At 47.0% G+C, this 12695-nt stretch overlaps 2 protein-coding genes across 7 annotated transcripts in view; both read left to right on the top strand.

Moving 5' to 3' along the window:
• Positions 1 to 50: 50 nt before the first annotated feature.
• POLR2D (RNA polymerase II subunit D) lies at positions 51 to 4229 on the top strand. 2 transcript variants are annotated; one of them, XM_068201271.1, is made up of 5 exons: positions 51 to 208; positions 1742 to 1922; positions 2376 to 2471; positions 3621 to 3700; positions 3837 to 4229. In XM_068201271.1, the coding sequence occupies exons 1-4, from the start codon at positions 136 to 138 to the stop codon at positions 3697 to 3699; spliced, it is 429 nt and encodes a 142-aa protein (XP_068057372.1). In that variant the 5' UTR covers positions 51 to 135; the 3' UTR covers position 3700; positions 3837 to 4229. The 2 variants fall into 2 exon arrangements, with proteins under 2 accessions (XP_068057372.1, XP_068057371.1); XM_068201270.1 differs by having other exon boundaries at positions 3621 to 4229.
• Positions 4230 to 6737: 2508 nt separating this feature from the next.
• Positions 6738 to 12695, top strand: part of WDR33 (WD repeat domain 33) — a 68897-nt gene continuing 62939 nt past the window's right edge. For 2 of the 5 annotated variants that reach the window (XM_068201257.1, XM_068201258.1), the window contains exon 1: positions 6746 to 6906. The gene's annotated coding sequence lies outside the window, so the exon portion shown is untranslated. Of the gene's footprint in view, positions 6907 to 12695 lie in introns of all 5 variants that reach the window. The other 3 variants (XM_068201256.1, XM_068201261.1, XM_068201260.1) reach the window with 3 other exon arrangements.

Here is a 12695-nt window from a genome sequence, read left to right as displayed (position 1 = left end):
CGGGCACAGCCCTCAGCTCCCCACCCGGGCAGTGCCCCCAGCCCTCACCCGGGCACAGCCGTTCCCACCCCCGCCCAGACAGCCGCCCGCCCTCCCGTGAGGCGGGGCCGCCCTTTCCGCCGCGGCTTTCCGGTGATGGCGGCGGGCGGCAGCGACCCGCGGACGGCAGACGTGGAGGAGGACGCTTCGCAGCTCGTCTTCCCCAAAGGTGCGGGCGGGGGCGGCGAGGAGCCCGGGGTCGGGTGGTGGTTGGGGGCCGGCAGCGGCCGCCTGTGAGGGTGCGAGCCTCGCCGAGCTGCTCCGTGGACCGGAGCGCTGCTCAACGCCCCTCCAGCAGCTAGCAAACCCCGAGTGTTAAAAGTCAGGATAATAAATTATTTGTATATATTTAAGGATCTCATGATTTCGAGGATATGGCGATTCTTAGGTGGGCTATTACGTGTGTATAGGGTATTTAAAAATATATTTTTTAAATCCTGTCAGGTTGTAGTGAAAATGTTGTTGGGTTTTGATGTAAGCTTTTTCAGTGATATTTGTTGACACAGGAGTTCTTCCCTGTGGAGGTGCTGAGGCCCTGGCACAGTTGCCCAGAGCAGCTGGGGCTGCCCCTGGATCCCTGGAAGTGCCCAAGGCCAGGCTGGACAGGGCTTGGAGCAGCCTGGGACAGTGGAAGGTGTCCCTGGCCACGGCAGGGGTGGGACTGCATGGGCTTTATGGTCCCTTCCAACCTAAGCTGTTCTGAAAATTTGTGAATACTGCTGCAGTTAGGAAACCAGCTGTCCAGATCCAGAGTGTATTTTTTTTTTACAGAAAATTAGTTCAGTATAAATTCTAGAAATGTATTTAATCCTCAAAGCGACCCTGAAAAAAAAGGAGGGGGGGAAAAATGGACACCTTGCTGCATTGTTGAGTTATGATGAGTTATGAACAATAGGGAAGTTCTGAAAGACTATTTTTTCAGTTTTTTTTAATGCTAAAATCTTGTGTTTAGCCCAAGCTGATTTACTGCTCAATGCAAAATAAGACTTGCCAGCCACTTTCTAGCAGTCCTTGTATCTGCTTGTAGAAAACAATGCTGTTGGGCACGTTGGGATGCAGCCTCTGACCCTTTCACTTTGAACAGCTCACGCTGTGATGTTGAAAGATATTCTTGTTAATGGAATGCATCTAGTGGTTATGGTGATGATGAATGAATTCAAAGTTGACTAAAGGGAGGGGGAGAATTTTTAAGATTGGTTAAATTTTTTTTTCTGATAATAACATTTCAGTAGGTTAATTAAATTTTCAAGTCAACGAAGCCTTTTTAAAAACATTCAACAGCATTCATATGTACTTCAAGAGCTCAGAGACTTCTGAAGACTGTGGCATCACTTTTGAATTTTGTGGAGTTTTAAAGTTCTAAATACTTTTTTTTAATCAAGTAATGTATTACTTCTGCCAGAATTGCATGAAGAAAACATACTGCACAAATATGAAAAAATCTGAATGTTAGGGCTGCAAGTGTAAAATATATGGTCAAAAAGACAAACACCTTGGACTGTCACTTGAAGTGTAATTTTTATCAGCATTTTCAGTATGAAATGCTGCCCGGTCACTGGTGAAAGAGCTCACACAACTGCCATGAAAGACATTTTCACTTCTTTATTACCCAGATCTAAATTTCACACAAAACTTGTGCAGTTCCCCTTTTCAAACACATTCCACCTTTTTCCACGCTGGCATTCCCTCATTCGTCCTGCAGAATTTGAAACTGCGGAAACTCTGCTGAATTCCGAGGTGCACATGCTGCTCGAGCACCGCAAGCAGCAGAACGAGAGCGCGGAGGATGAGCAGGAGCTGTCAGAAGTCTTCATGAAAACCTTGAACTACACAGCACGCTTCAGCCGCTTCAAAAACCGCGAAACCATCGCCAGCGTGCGCAGGTGAGTGGGAAAGTCAGGGTGTAACAAAAACCGTGTCAGAGAATTGGATCCCTCATACTGGTCCTGCTTTACAAACGTACGTCTTAGTGGTGTTGGTGATTTGTTCTTTAATTCTGAGTCTTTTGGCTTCCCAATGAGGCAAGAAGTTCTTGATGGAGGGTTGTGCTTTGTCCAGGTCAAGCCTTCTGAACTGCTTTGTTTTCAGTATTTCACTGACAGCTGATTGCATTAAATGGGAGGATTTTCTAGACGTTGCAGAATAATTCAGGGGAAGTGGAGTTAGCAGGTAGGATTTTATTTCTTCCTCTGTGCATTTATATAATGAGTCTTTTCTCATGAAAAAAATTACTTCAGTGCCAAAACCAGTGTGCAAAAAGATAAACATTTGTTTCAGTTTAAGCCCCTTTATGTTTCTGTCCTGTAATTCCATCAAATTGTTGTCTTTCCTTACAGCTTACTGCTGCAGAAGAAGCTCCATAAGTTTGAACTGGCATGTTTGGCTAACTTGTGTCCTGAGACAGCTGAGGAAGCAAAAGCTCTGATTCCTAGGTAAGCACCTACATACTGTACCAAGGCTGCTGTATCCTTCCCTGTGACCTAAAGCCAGCCGTGCCCTAGTACCCTCTCTTGAATCCAACTCCCTTGCTGGAAAAACATCTGGTCTTGGTCTTTCTTCCCCTACCCACTGATCTGACAGCAACACACATTGTACTTGTCCCTAATGCATTTCTGAGAGCTTTTACTGGATCAAGTGCAAACCTCTTAAAATTGGGGTTCTGAGCTGGCTGTGTTTGTATTCCTCAGAGTTTTTTCCATCGGAGCAAATGAACTGTTTTGTGGATAATGTAGGGAAGGAGCAGTAGCTTCTTCATGTCTTGATTGGTTACCTCATGGCCTGAGATAGAGGAGGGAATGAAACATTCATCTGAATTACAGTTTCTACCTTATTTGTCATTTTATAAAAGGGAAGGCTTCAAGATGATCTAATTGTGGGCAGTATTGTGGGTTATTCCCAGTAAGGTGTAGTAATACCCCTAAATTGTAGGTAATTCCCAGTACCTGGAAAGAGCCTACAAGAAAGATGGAAAGAGACTTTTTCTGAGAGTAGTGACAGGATGAGGGAATGGCTTCAGCTGAGGGTAGATGTAGATTAGATAATGGGGAGAAATTCATCCCTGTGAGGGTGGTGAGGCCCTGGCACAGGTTGCCCAGAGAAGCTGTGGCTGCCCCATCCCTGGAAGTGTCCAAGGCCGGGCTGGATGGGGCTTGGAGCAACCTGGGCTAGTGCAAGGTGTCCCTGCCCATGGCAGGGGGTTGGAATGAGATGATCTTCAAGGTCCCTTCGAACCCAAATCATTCCATGGTTTTATGTTAGGATTTCATAGCAAGAATGGACTGGCTTATGAGCATGCAGCTACATGGACTTCATTTAGAGTTCTGCTTACACCTGCCTTGCCTTTTCTGAAAACACATTTTGAAATTTCTGGGAAGAAAGGACAGTTCTGTCATGTAAAGAAGAAGCAGTGCATAGGGATTATAGCACTTTTTGTACAGTGGTGTTACAGGTGGTTCCTGGTGATCACACAGGTAGGTGACAGTGTGTTGAGACTGACAGGAGAGAGTTATGACTGAAATGAATCAAGGGAGAGAGATTATTTCTGAAACCTTTAATGTCTCTTTATTGCTCTTACCTTGCAGCCTAGAGGGCCGGTTTGAAGATGAAGAATTACAGCAGATTCTCGACGACATTCAGACTAAACGCAGCTTCCAGTATTAAGGTTAACCCTCAGCCTCTTTGTCTGAGCAGAAAAACCTGAGGATTTGGGCTGTTTCTCAGCCCTTTGGATCAGTCCAGCTCACAGCTGAGCAAGGGTAGTTGTGGGTGCAGGGTGCTCCAGTGCTGTGCTGCCAAAGGTGCATTCAGACTGGAGGTCAGCATTGTCCTTTTGGTTTGTTCCATGTGTATGTTGGCAAGGACCCCCTGTATTGGTGAGAGCAAAGAACCTGAAAGGCCTTTTCCCAGTGGCTCAAGTATTTGTTTCTTCCCTAATCCCTCTTCCCAGTTTGTAAATTTTCAATGCTTTTGGTTTTTAGCAGGAATGTAGATGTGATTTTGTGTTTTTCAGGAACTTTTAAAGGGTGCAGCAACTTGTTCTTGGTTCTCAGAAGGTTCAGTGATGAGCAGCGTCAATATCTGTGATGTTTTTTGTTTGTTTGTTTTATTGTTTGATTGGGACAGTGCATTTTTACAGCTTCAATATTTTTCTATTATTGTTTAGTGTAAATCAAAAGATATTTTTAATTAAAGTTGTGTGTTTTATAAATATTAGGTACATATTATGATTTTGTTAATGAGGACCTTTTTAATGAATAGATCCTGGAGATCTGGGGACTTCAAGAGTGTAATAACCCCAGTGCAGTTGAGGGCAGATCAGAGGTGTTCCTACGATCACAGTGAGAAAGCACTGGGGCAGCATCTCCCTCTCTTCTCCCCTGTTCTGTGCCAAGTGATTGCAGACACCCAATCTGTATCCTGCTACAGAAAAAAAAAAGTGAAGAAACCAAATAATTTTGATGTTAACAGAGCCAGGCATCTGCCCCTGGAGGGATGGGCTCCTTAACTGGGTTCCTAACTGCCCCAATACTGAGATGAAACCAAACCATAAATAACGTGACACAGTGGAGGGCTGGCTCGTGGTGCAGCCTGTGGGGATCACACAGCCAGTGCTATCAGAGATCAGCTGCTGGGAGATTCACAGATTGTTAGCTTTTATTTGAAATGAATGTTCTTTTGTGTAGGATAAACTTCTTAAACAAGCCCTTTCAGGTCTTGTAATTTTACCACCCCACCTGAAAAAGGAAAATTTTGCAGGAAAGAATGTTGGGAGAAAGTGACAGACAGATGTTTTAAGATTATTCGTGTATTTGTAATCATAAGCAATGATCTCACTGATCTTGCAAAAGGAAGAGAAATAAAATATTACTAGAAATGTAATGTTGCTGCTGTGCTGAGAGGCTGTACTGGTGTGTGGCAGCTGTGTGGGCTCACCTCGCCTGGAGCACATTACCTCAGACAGATTTGTGCGTGAGCTGGGGTGGCAGTGGCTCCTGCAGGCCCATAAACCACACATGCATCTGTAACCAACCACGGGAACTTTACCAGGCTCAGAATAATTCTAACTGAAGAGGAAAAACCAAGGTGGCAAACCTTTATTTTATAAAGATTAGTGTCCTCTTTGGATACAGCATATGCTTCCCAGAAGCTGCTCCTGCTGAACAGGGTTTGCTCTGTAAAATGTTACTGTTCAAGCAGCTTTAAGACATTTTCATCTAAACACACAGACTCTTAGGTCTTAATCACATCCAATTCAGGGGAAAAAGCCATTCTGCACCTCTCTGTCTACACTTGTGGTACTACTTGATGATGCCTTTGTAAGTACCCTTAGGACGACCAAGGAGGAGTGTAACAGACCTAGTGATCTGTAAATGATCTCAGGAGTTTGCACAATCCGCTCTGAAGCGCGTACTGGGGAGAGGAGAATGGAATCATGGAATCAATTAGGTTTGGAAAGACCTCTGGGCTCGAGTCCAGCCTCTGAGCGAACACCACCATGGCAACTTTACCATGGCACTGAGTGCCACCTCCAATCTTGCCTTAAACACCTCCAGAGATGGTGACTCCACCACCTCCCAGGGCAGCCCATTCCAAAGGTATTTCTGGGAGCCACACCAGGCGGAGTGTCTTGTAGCGCCTGGGCGTTTGCTGAGCGTGACAGAAACTATCACGGAGCAGCGCACAACACGGCTGTGCCCGGAACCAGCTATCGCTCTGGCCGCGGCAGTGCCTCTTTTGGCAAGCTGGAGCCGGCGGTCCCGGGAGTGTCCGGGGGCAGGTCCCGGGAGTGCCCGGGGGCAGGCCCCGGCCCGGCGGTCCCGGGAGTGCCCGGGGGCAGGTCCCGGCGGTCCCGGGAGTGCCCGGGGGCAGGTCCCGGCGGTCCCGGGAGTGCCCGGGGGCAGGTCCCGGCCCGGCGGTCCCGGGAGTGTCCGGGGGCAGGTCCCGGGAGTGCCCGGGGGCAGGTCCCGGCCCGGCGGTCCCGGGAGTGTCCGGGGGCAGGTCCCGGGAGTGCCCGGGGGCAGGTCCCGGCCCGGCGGTCCCGGGAGTGTCCGGGGGCAGGTCCCGGGAGTATCCAGGGGCAGGTCCCGGGAGTGTCCGGGGGCAGGTCCCGGCCCGGCGGTCCCGGGAGTGTCCGGGGCAGGTCCCGGCGGTCCCGGGAGTGCCCGGGGGCAGGTCCCGGCGGTCCCGGGAGTGTCCGGGGGCAGGCCCCGGCCCGGCGGTCCCGGGAGTGTCCGGGGGCAGATCCCGGGAGTGTCCGGGGGCAGATCCCGGGAGTGTCCGGGGCAGGTCCCGGCCCGGCAGTCCCGGGAGTGTCCGGGGGCAGGTCCCGGGAATGTCCGGGGCAGGTCCCGGGAGTGTCCGGGGGCAGATCCCGGGAGTGCCCGGGGGCAGGTCCCGGCGGTCCCGGGAGTGCCCGGGGGCAGGTCCCGGCGGTCCCGGGAGTGCCCGGGCCAGGCCCCGGCCCGGCGGTCCCGAGGGACCCTGGGCGCCCCCTCAGGCCCCACACACGCGGGAGGCGCTGCTGGGCTCTCTGCGCATGCGCGCAGCTCTGCGCGCTCTCGCCCTGTCATTGGTGCGCCGGCCGGGTCGGCTCGCGGAAGCGGCGCGCGCCCCGCGCCACCTCAAGTGCGCACGCGCGTTTCCGCTTGGGGCCCTTAAGGCGCGGCGCCCCGCCCGCGCGCCCTGACGTAGTGCGCGTGCGCGCGGGCGTGGGGCGCGTGCGCCGCCGGCCGGGGAGGCGGAGGGAAGATGGCGGGCGGCCGCGGGTCTTGAGGCGGCGGCGGCGGAGTTTGCCGGAGCCAGGAGGACGAGGCGGGCGGCGAGGTGTTGGTGGGGCGCGGAGTCCCGGTACGAGAGGCTGGCTGGCCGGTGAGTGCGGCTCGGTGTTGGGCGGGGCGGGGGAGCAGCCGGGGAAGCGCGGCCCACTCCGCCATCTTTAGGCCGCGGCCCTGGAGCGGCGCGGCCGGGGCAGGGCGAGGGCCGCCGGCGGAAGCAGAGGGACCCCGGGCCGGGGCGCCCGGGGGAGCGGCGAGGGCCCAGCGCCGCGGCCGGGCCCTGTGGTGGGGCGTGCTGGAGGGCCCGGCCTGGAAGCGGACAGCAGGGCCCCTGCCCTCCCTACTGCACAGGTGTCTGTCGGTGGCTTCGTGCGAGCCTCTCAATCCTGGCGTCTTCTACTTCTTTTAATGTTTTTATCTTTTAATATTATTCTTTCCTCCGCCTTGGGTCCGAGTGGAGATCGGGTTGTGGCTACTCGGAACATAGGGCTGGGGAGTTCTGGCCATTACGAACCGTATTAGATACCGCGAATTTTTTACTTACGTGGTTCTTTACATGGGTAATGTCTTTTTTAAGGAGAGAGAAGAAGAGGCCACAGACATAGGACACTACATTAGGTTAATATTTAAGCTTCTCAGATGCCAATTGAGAAAACTGCATTTGCCAGTAAAGAACTCTCTTAGTTCTGTAGGACTAATAAACATTGGTAAAAGAATGGGAAAGTATTATTTTCGGTTTTCTTACGGATCCCGAGAGGGCTGTTGCTCACGTTTTGTACTGTGGAACACCACTGTTGTTGGAGTGTGTTCCCTGCGATGCAGTGGCACACAGCCGTGTGCAGCAGCCGCTTCTCCTGGCACGGTGGAGGGGCTGGTGAGCATGTGCTGTCACATTCCACTGACTGGGACTCATCAGCCTGTGCCTGGGGAACTAACCCAGGCGACGAGTTCAACTTGAAAAAAATAGCTCAGTGTTTTTCCCTTGGAGAGAACTCATTACACTTCCCGCCTCCTTAGAGGTGCATGTTATTTCTCTCGTGCTGATTGTTATCTTCTTTGTTATGAGTAAATAGTTGTATAGTCTCAAATGTAGTATTTTTTAATGTTAGCAGTTGCTTGAACACATCTGTCTGACAAAGTTGTCATAGGTAAGTAGTTCTGGGCTCTACAGGTCTTTTGTGGGTATTTTTTGGGAATCTGTTTTTCTATGTAGGCAGCAGTCCCTCATCCTTCTTGCAGCATATTTTTATTCCTTTATGCTTAACTCAATGCTCCAACTTTTATGCTTGACTTATGCTCTGTCCTTCCTTTAAGAGAGGCAATATTGTGTGTCAGAGAGTTTATAGTATGCAAAAAGTGTTGTGCCAAAAGACTTCAGGGCTCCTTGCTCCTAAGTTCTTTTTCAAGTAAACTGATATTTACTTCTCAGTGATTTGCTGCAATATTCTGCCATCATCTTACTCTAAGAATATATCATTATTAAATGTGTTTCAAAAATCTGATTCCTAACACCTTGTGTAGTTGTGTTGTAATAGTTCTAATGAGAAGATCTGAAAATGTGGATACAAAAAAATAGATTAAAGTATTGAAAGATTGGGCGGAGAAAAAACCCTTAGAGCTGCAGAGAATGTTAGATGTGAGTAACTACTCATAGAGCTGCTAAAACCTTTTGACTTAAATATCAGTCACTGCAAACAGTGACAGCCGTTCCAAGCGTTGGTCCTCCACTGAACCCTTGGAGCAGTAAATATTGCAATGTTGGAATCGAAAATTTCTCATCAGTTTTGTCTTTGTGATATCAGCACAAGAATTAAAAGCCTAGTAATCCTAAACTGTGCTTGAGATAGAGGTACTAGGAATGCCTCCTTTTGCTGCAGGAGAGAGGCCTTGTTCTGAGGAGGGGATAAGGAGTCTCCTGCTCTGTTCCCATCCCTAGCAGAGGAGTCTTCTGACTCACCTGATAAAAACAGTCGTGGAGTAGACATATGGAAGGAATACAGTTCAAATCTGTACTGGGATGATTCCATGAAAATATTTCATTTTGTGCATCTGCTAGGCAGGTATCTAGAGAATTTCAAGAGTTGGTTCAGTAACACTGGAAATGAAAATAATTTTGGCCTTGCTCAGATAGAGGTTATAATTTAGAAAACTACTTGTAGAAACAAGCTGGAAGCTATCTGCAGTGTGTTTGTGAATTTTACAAAATTTGTTCTTTATTTGCCGTGTTTACATTCCTGATACTGGATTGTTATGTTAACAAAAGTAAAAATACAGGTATGCGGGCCTGGTTGGTGTGGTTACTACAGAAACTGAACATTGTTAGAGCATGTTGCTGGGGAGGAGATGTGCCAAGGGTCTTTCAAAAGATTAAAACCTTAAGATAAATTGTTAGAGCATGTTGCTGGGGAGGAGATGTGCCAAGGGTCTTTCAAAAGATTAAAACCTTAAGATAACTGGGTTTTGCTTCTTATCATAGAAAATATCTGAAGGCAAGAGCAGAGAAGTAGAGTTTTTGATAGCTAACTGGTTTTGATCTGTGTTTTGCTAGTAATTTCACTTCACTTTGGAGCATCCACGGTCCCCTGTTTTCCAGATGGTGCTGAACTTCCCAGCGATCTGTTCTTGCTCACTAGTATTTAAAAAAAGATATTCAGCATTTCATAATGCCACTTGTGGTTCAACCTGCTCTCCACACTCAGGCTGGGTGTACCAGTCATGCTGCTGTGAAACCTGAATGGGGATTGAAGTGTATGTTTAGCAGGAAAGCTTCCTCTGTGTGCTAATTGCACTTCTGCTGGCAGTTTGCTGTCCAGGCGGTGAGTTTGCAGTGATTCCACTCCTGCCTAGGGCTGTGCAGTGATCAGGAGCTCAGTCTGTGTGTGGAGGGATCCTGGAGACCGAGGTACTCACTTCACTGATCCTGCTCCTGCTCTAGCTCACACCAAAGCTGGGCTGCTGTTCTGAGCACTTTCACTAATTGGTGCTTATATCACATTTTCCCTACCAGTACAAGGAGAGACTCTCAGACTACAGTACTGAATATCACTGTTGTCTAACCCTGATAGAGCTCGTGTTGTTCCAAACAATTGCATATCAGTGTTCTTACACATATAAATAGAATATTAAAAAAAGTATGAACAAGTTTTCACATTATTTAGACACAAATGAAAGCATTTCTTCCTCGTACATATTGCACCAAGTAACCCTGGTACATTTTTTTTCTATCAGTAAAAGGGAATTTTATCTTCAACTTCATTTTTCTTTTAATAGGATTTTTTTCCATACGCTGTTGGAATTTGTTTCCATACACTTTCAAATTTCTGTTCACTTTGTTAGTTTATTTTGATGCAAAGAAAAATAACATGCCACATGAGCTCTTTGGTGCTATTTAATTAGTCTTCAGTATAATTAAGTATATTGATTCAAAAAAATAAATTCTTTTGAAGCTTTGAAAATATTATCAGTGTAGTTGTAAATTTTATTTAAGCTATAATTTTGGTCATTTTAAATCATTAAAATTATAATATTCTTCTGCCTGTCCAGAAGTTGATGCAGCGGTGCAGGCAGCTCTACTGGGGGACCCTTTCTGTGAGCAGAAATTGGATGTTTGTGTTTAGTCTGGCTCACTCTTCTGTTTTGGCCTGGATGTTAAACACGAGTTCTGGAACCAGTGAGGTGGGAAAGAGGAGGTGATGGCAAATCCCTGTCTCTGCCATAGCTCTGACCTGGGCTGCACTGGGTGATGGTGAGCCTGATGAGAGGCATTGTGCACTGACCTGATCTCACAGGTCAGCTCTTCTGAAAACAGGTCCCTAAAATTCTGGTCGTGTCTGCAGTACCAAGTTTTAATCCAAAGCAGTTGGTCACAAAGCTTGGAATTTAGGTGGCTTTTAGTCACTCACCTGTGACATTACCCAAAAGTGAGTGCCATGAAGTTCAGTAGTCTGGTGGGATAGGCCAAAAGCAGTTTTGCCACTAGAACTATGGGTTTGTTGGCACTGATAAGTTCTTTATAATAATGTTTTATGTAATTCAATACGAGCCCATGAATTAATCCATGCAGTTCTGCAGTTAAGGCATTTGAGGATTCATTTAAATCATTATCTCAAATCCAAAAGAAACTTTATACAAAATAATATGTTAATGTGCTTTTTTTTGAACGAGGCCAGAGACTGGATAACAAGGAATCTTTAGCAGTTTGTGTTTGGTACAGTTTTGTGTTCATGGTGCAGTTTTGGCAGCACAGTGACTCATGTTTTATTTACTGTGGGTATAGGAGTATTCATCTGCAGTTTTGGGTTTGACAGGAGCTGCACTTGGAGCTGGTTAAGCAGCAGCACAGCCCCAGCTAATGGAAGTGCTGGATTTACAGCCTGAGGACTGTGGATCTGTGCAGTAATCTGGCATGGCATTGCCCAGTGGTAATGCCTGCTTGCGCTGCTTCTGATCCTTTGGTTTTCCTCCTGGGTCAGTGGAGTCATTCCCTGGAACTTCCAATAGTCAGCTGCCTGAGCGGCTGCTCTGAGTTTTGAGCGATGTTAGTGAAAATGGTCTCATAACACTGAGCAGCTTTTTAGGTGCAGGGCCAGTGTGGTCATCAGATATTTATGTTGGCTTGAAGGAGGGGTCATGGGAGGGAGCACACACTTGGGCTCAAGCCAGGGCTGCTTTGGTTTTGGCCTCAGCAGTTTTAGTTTGGATTTGGCTCAGCTCAGCAATTCAGTGATGAAATTCCCTCAGTAGCTATGGCTGCACTTACCTTGTGTGGTCACAAGAACAGCAACCACTCTACCCTTGTCCTCCTTCCCTCATCCCAGTAAAAATCACTGCTTACCTTTGAAAATTTCTTCCTGTTGGGCCATGTTTGGAAGCTACCATTGCAGGGACCGGGGAAATGTTATGGTTCTACCACAAGAAAAGTTGGGGATTGTGCAGAATTGCAGGGAGGAGGAGTGCAGACTGAATGAGTATGTTTATTCTGCAGTGTTTGCACTGTTTCTCAATTAGAGAGTTTGGAGCTAAAGTCATGCTAGAATCAGTCATCAAACCATATTTTGCATCTTTTTCTATGGAAGGATGCAAATATTTTGGTCTCCTTAGCAAATCTAAACCTAAATGAAGTAGCTATTTCTAGTAATATCTTTGTAGAATCCTGACTAATATAAGCCACAGCTGCTAAGCTTTCTGTGTAGTAAGATGAAAATACTGACCTAGAACTGGTGATGAAAATACTGCTTTTGACAGGAAAACTTGTTGATATTCTCAAGGCAGGACATATGAAGTAGGAAAGAAATGGTGAGGGATTTTAGACTTTTGGAGAACTCCAGCTTTGGGAAGTGAAGCTCTCTGGTGATGTGCTCTTCTACTGAATTGTCATTCTCATGGAGAGATGGATGACTTTTGTATTTTGGGAGAATCTGACACTGAACCCTTTCTCCTTGGAATGCTTTGTGTGTGCTTGACTTCCCTTTACTGAGAAACTTAATGATACAGAAGGTGATCACATGCTTTTATTGAACTCTGCTAAATGGTAAAAGCAAAGGCTGTTTACTAAAAAATTTAGTAAATTTAAAGAATTTAAAAGTGGTTTTTTAGCAATTTGTGTGTATATATATCTATACATACATACACAGAACCCTATACAGGCATTTGCATAGCTCATAATCCACAAGCGAAGATCAGAAAACATATTCCTGGAACAAACTGGCTCTGTGATTGCAGTTAAAAGAAAGTGCATTTCTAATTCATTTTCAGTTGTATGAGACATGTACACATCACCCATCAGTTTAGAAAGTGTTCTAGTATTGAAAGTTTCATGTTATAGGAGAAATATCTAGGTTGGTTATGTTTGAAAATAGGTGAAAATTTCTGACAAAGCTTAGG

This window comes from Anomalospiza imberbis, chromosome 10 (genome assembly GCF_031753505.1).
Source record: "Anomalospiza imberbis isolate Cuckoo-Finch-1a 21T00152 chromosome 10, ASM3175350v1, whole genome shotgun sequence".
Taxonomy (NCBI): Eukaryota; Metazoa; Chordata; class Aves; order Passeriformes; family Viduidae; genus Anomalospiza; species Anomalospiza imberbis.
This window is presented reverse-complemented; position numbering and strand designations above follow the sequence as displayed.

What these genes read in the sequence shown, in the direction of transcription:
- POLR2D (XM_068201271.1), top strand. Translation starts at nt 136, where the DNA reads ATGGCGGCGGGCGGCAGCGACCCGCGGACGGCAGACGTGGAGGAGGAC. An exon ending in GCAGCTCGTCTTCCCCAAAG is followed by an intron (nt 209 to 1,741) that starts GTGCGGGCGGGG and finishes TTCGTCCTGCAG; the next exon opens with AATTTGAAACTGCGGAAACT. An exon ending in ACCATCGCCAGCGTGCGCAG is followed by an intron (nt 1,923 to 2,375) that starts GTGAGTGGGAAA and finishes CTTTCCTTACAG; the next exon opens with CTTACTGCTGCAGAAGAAGC.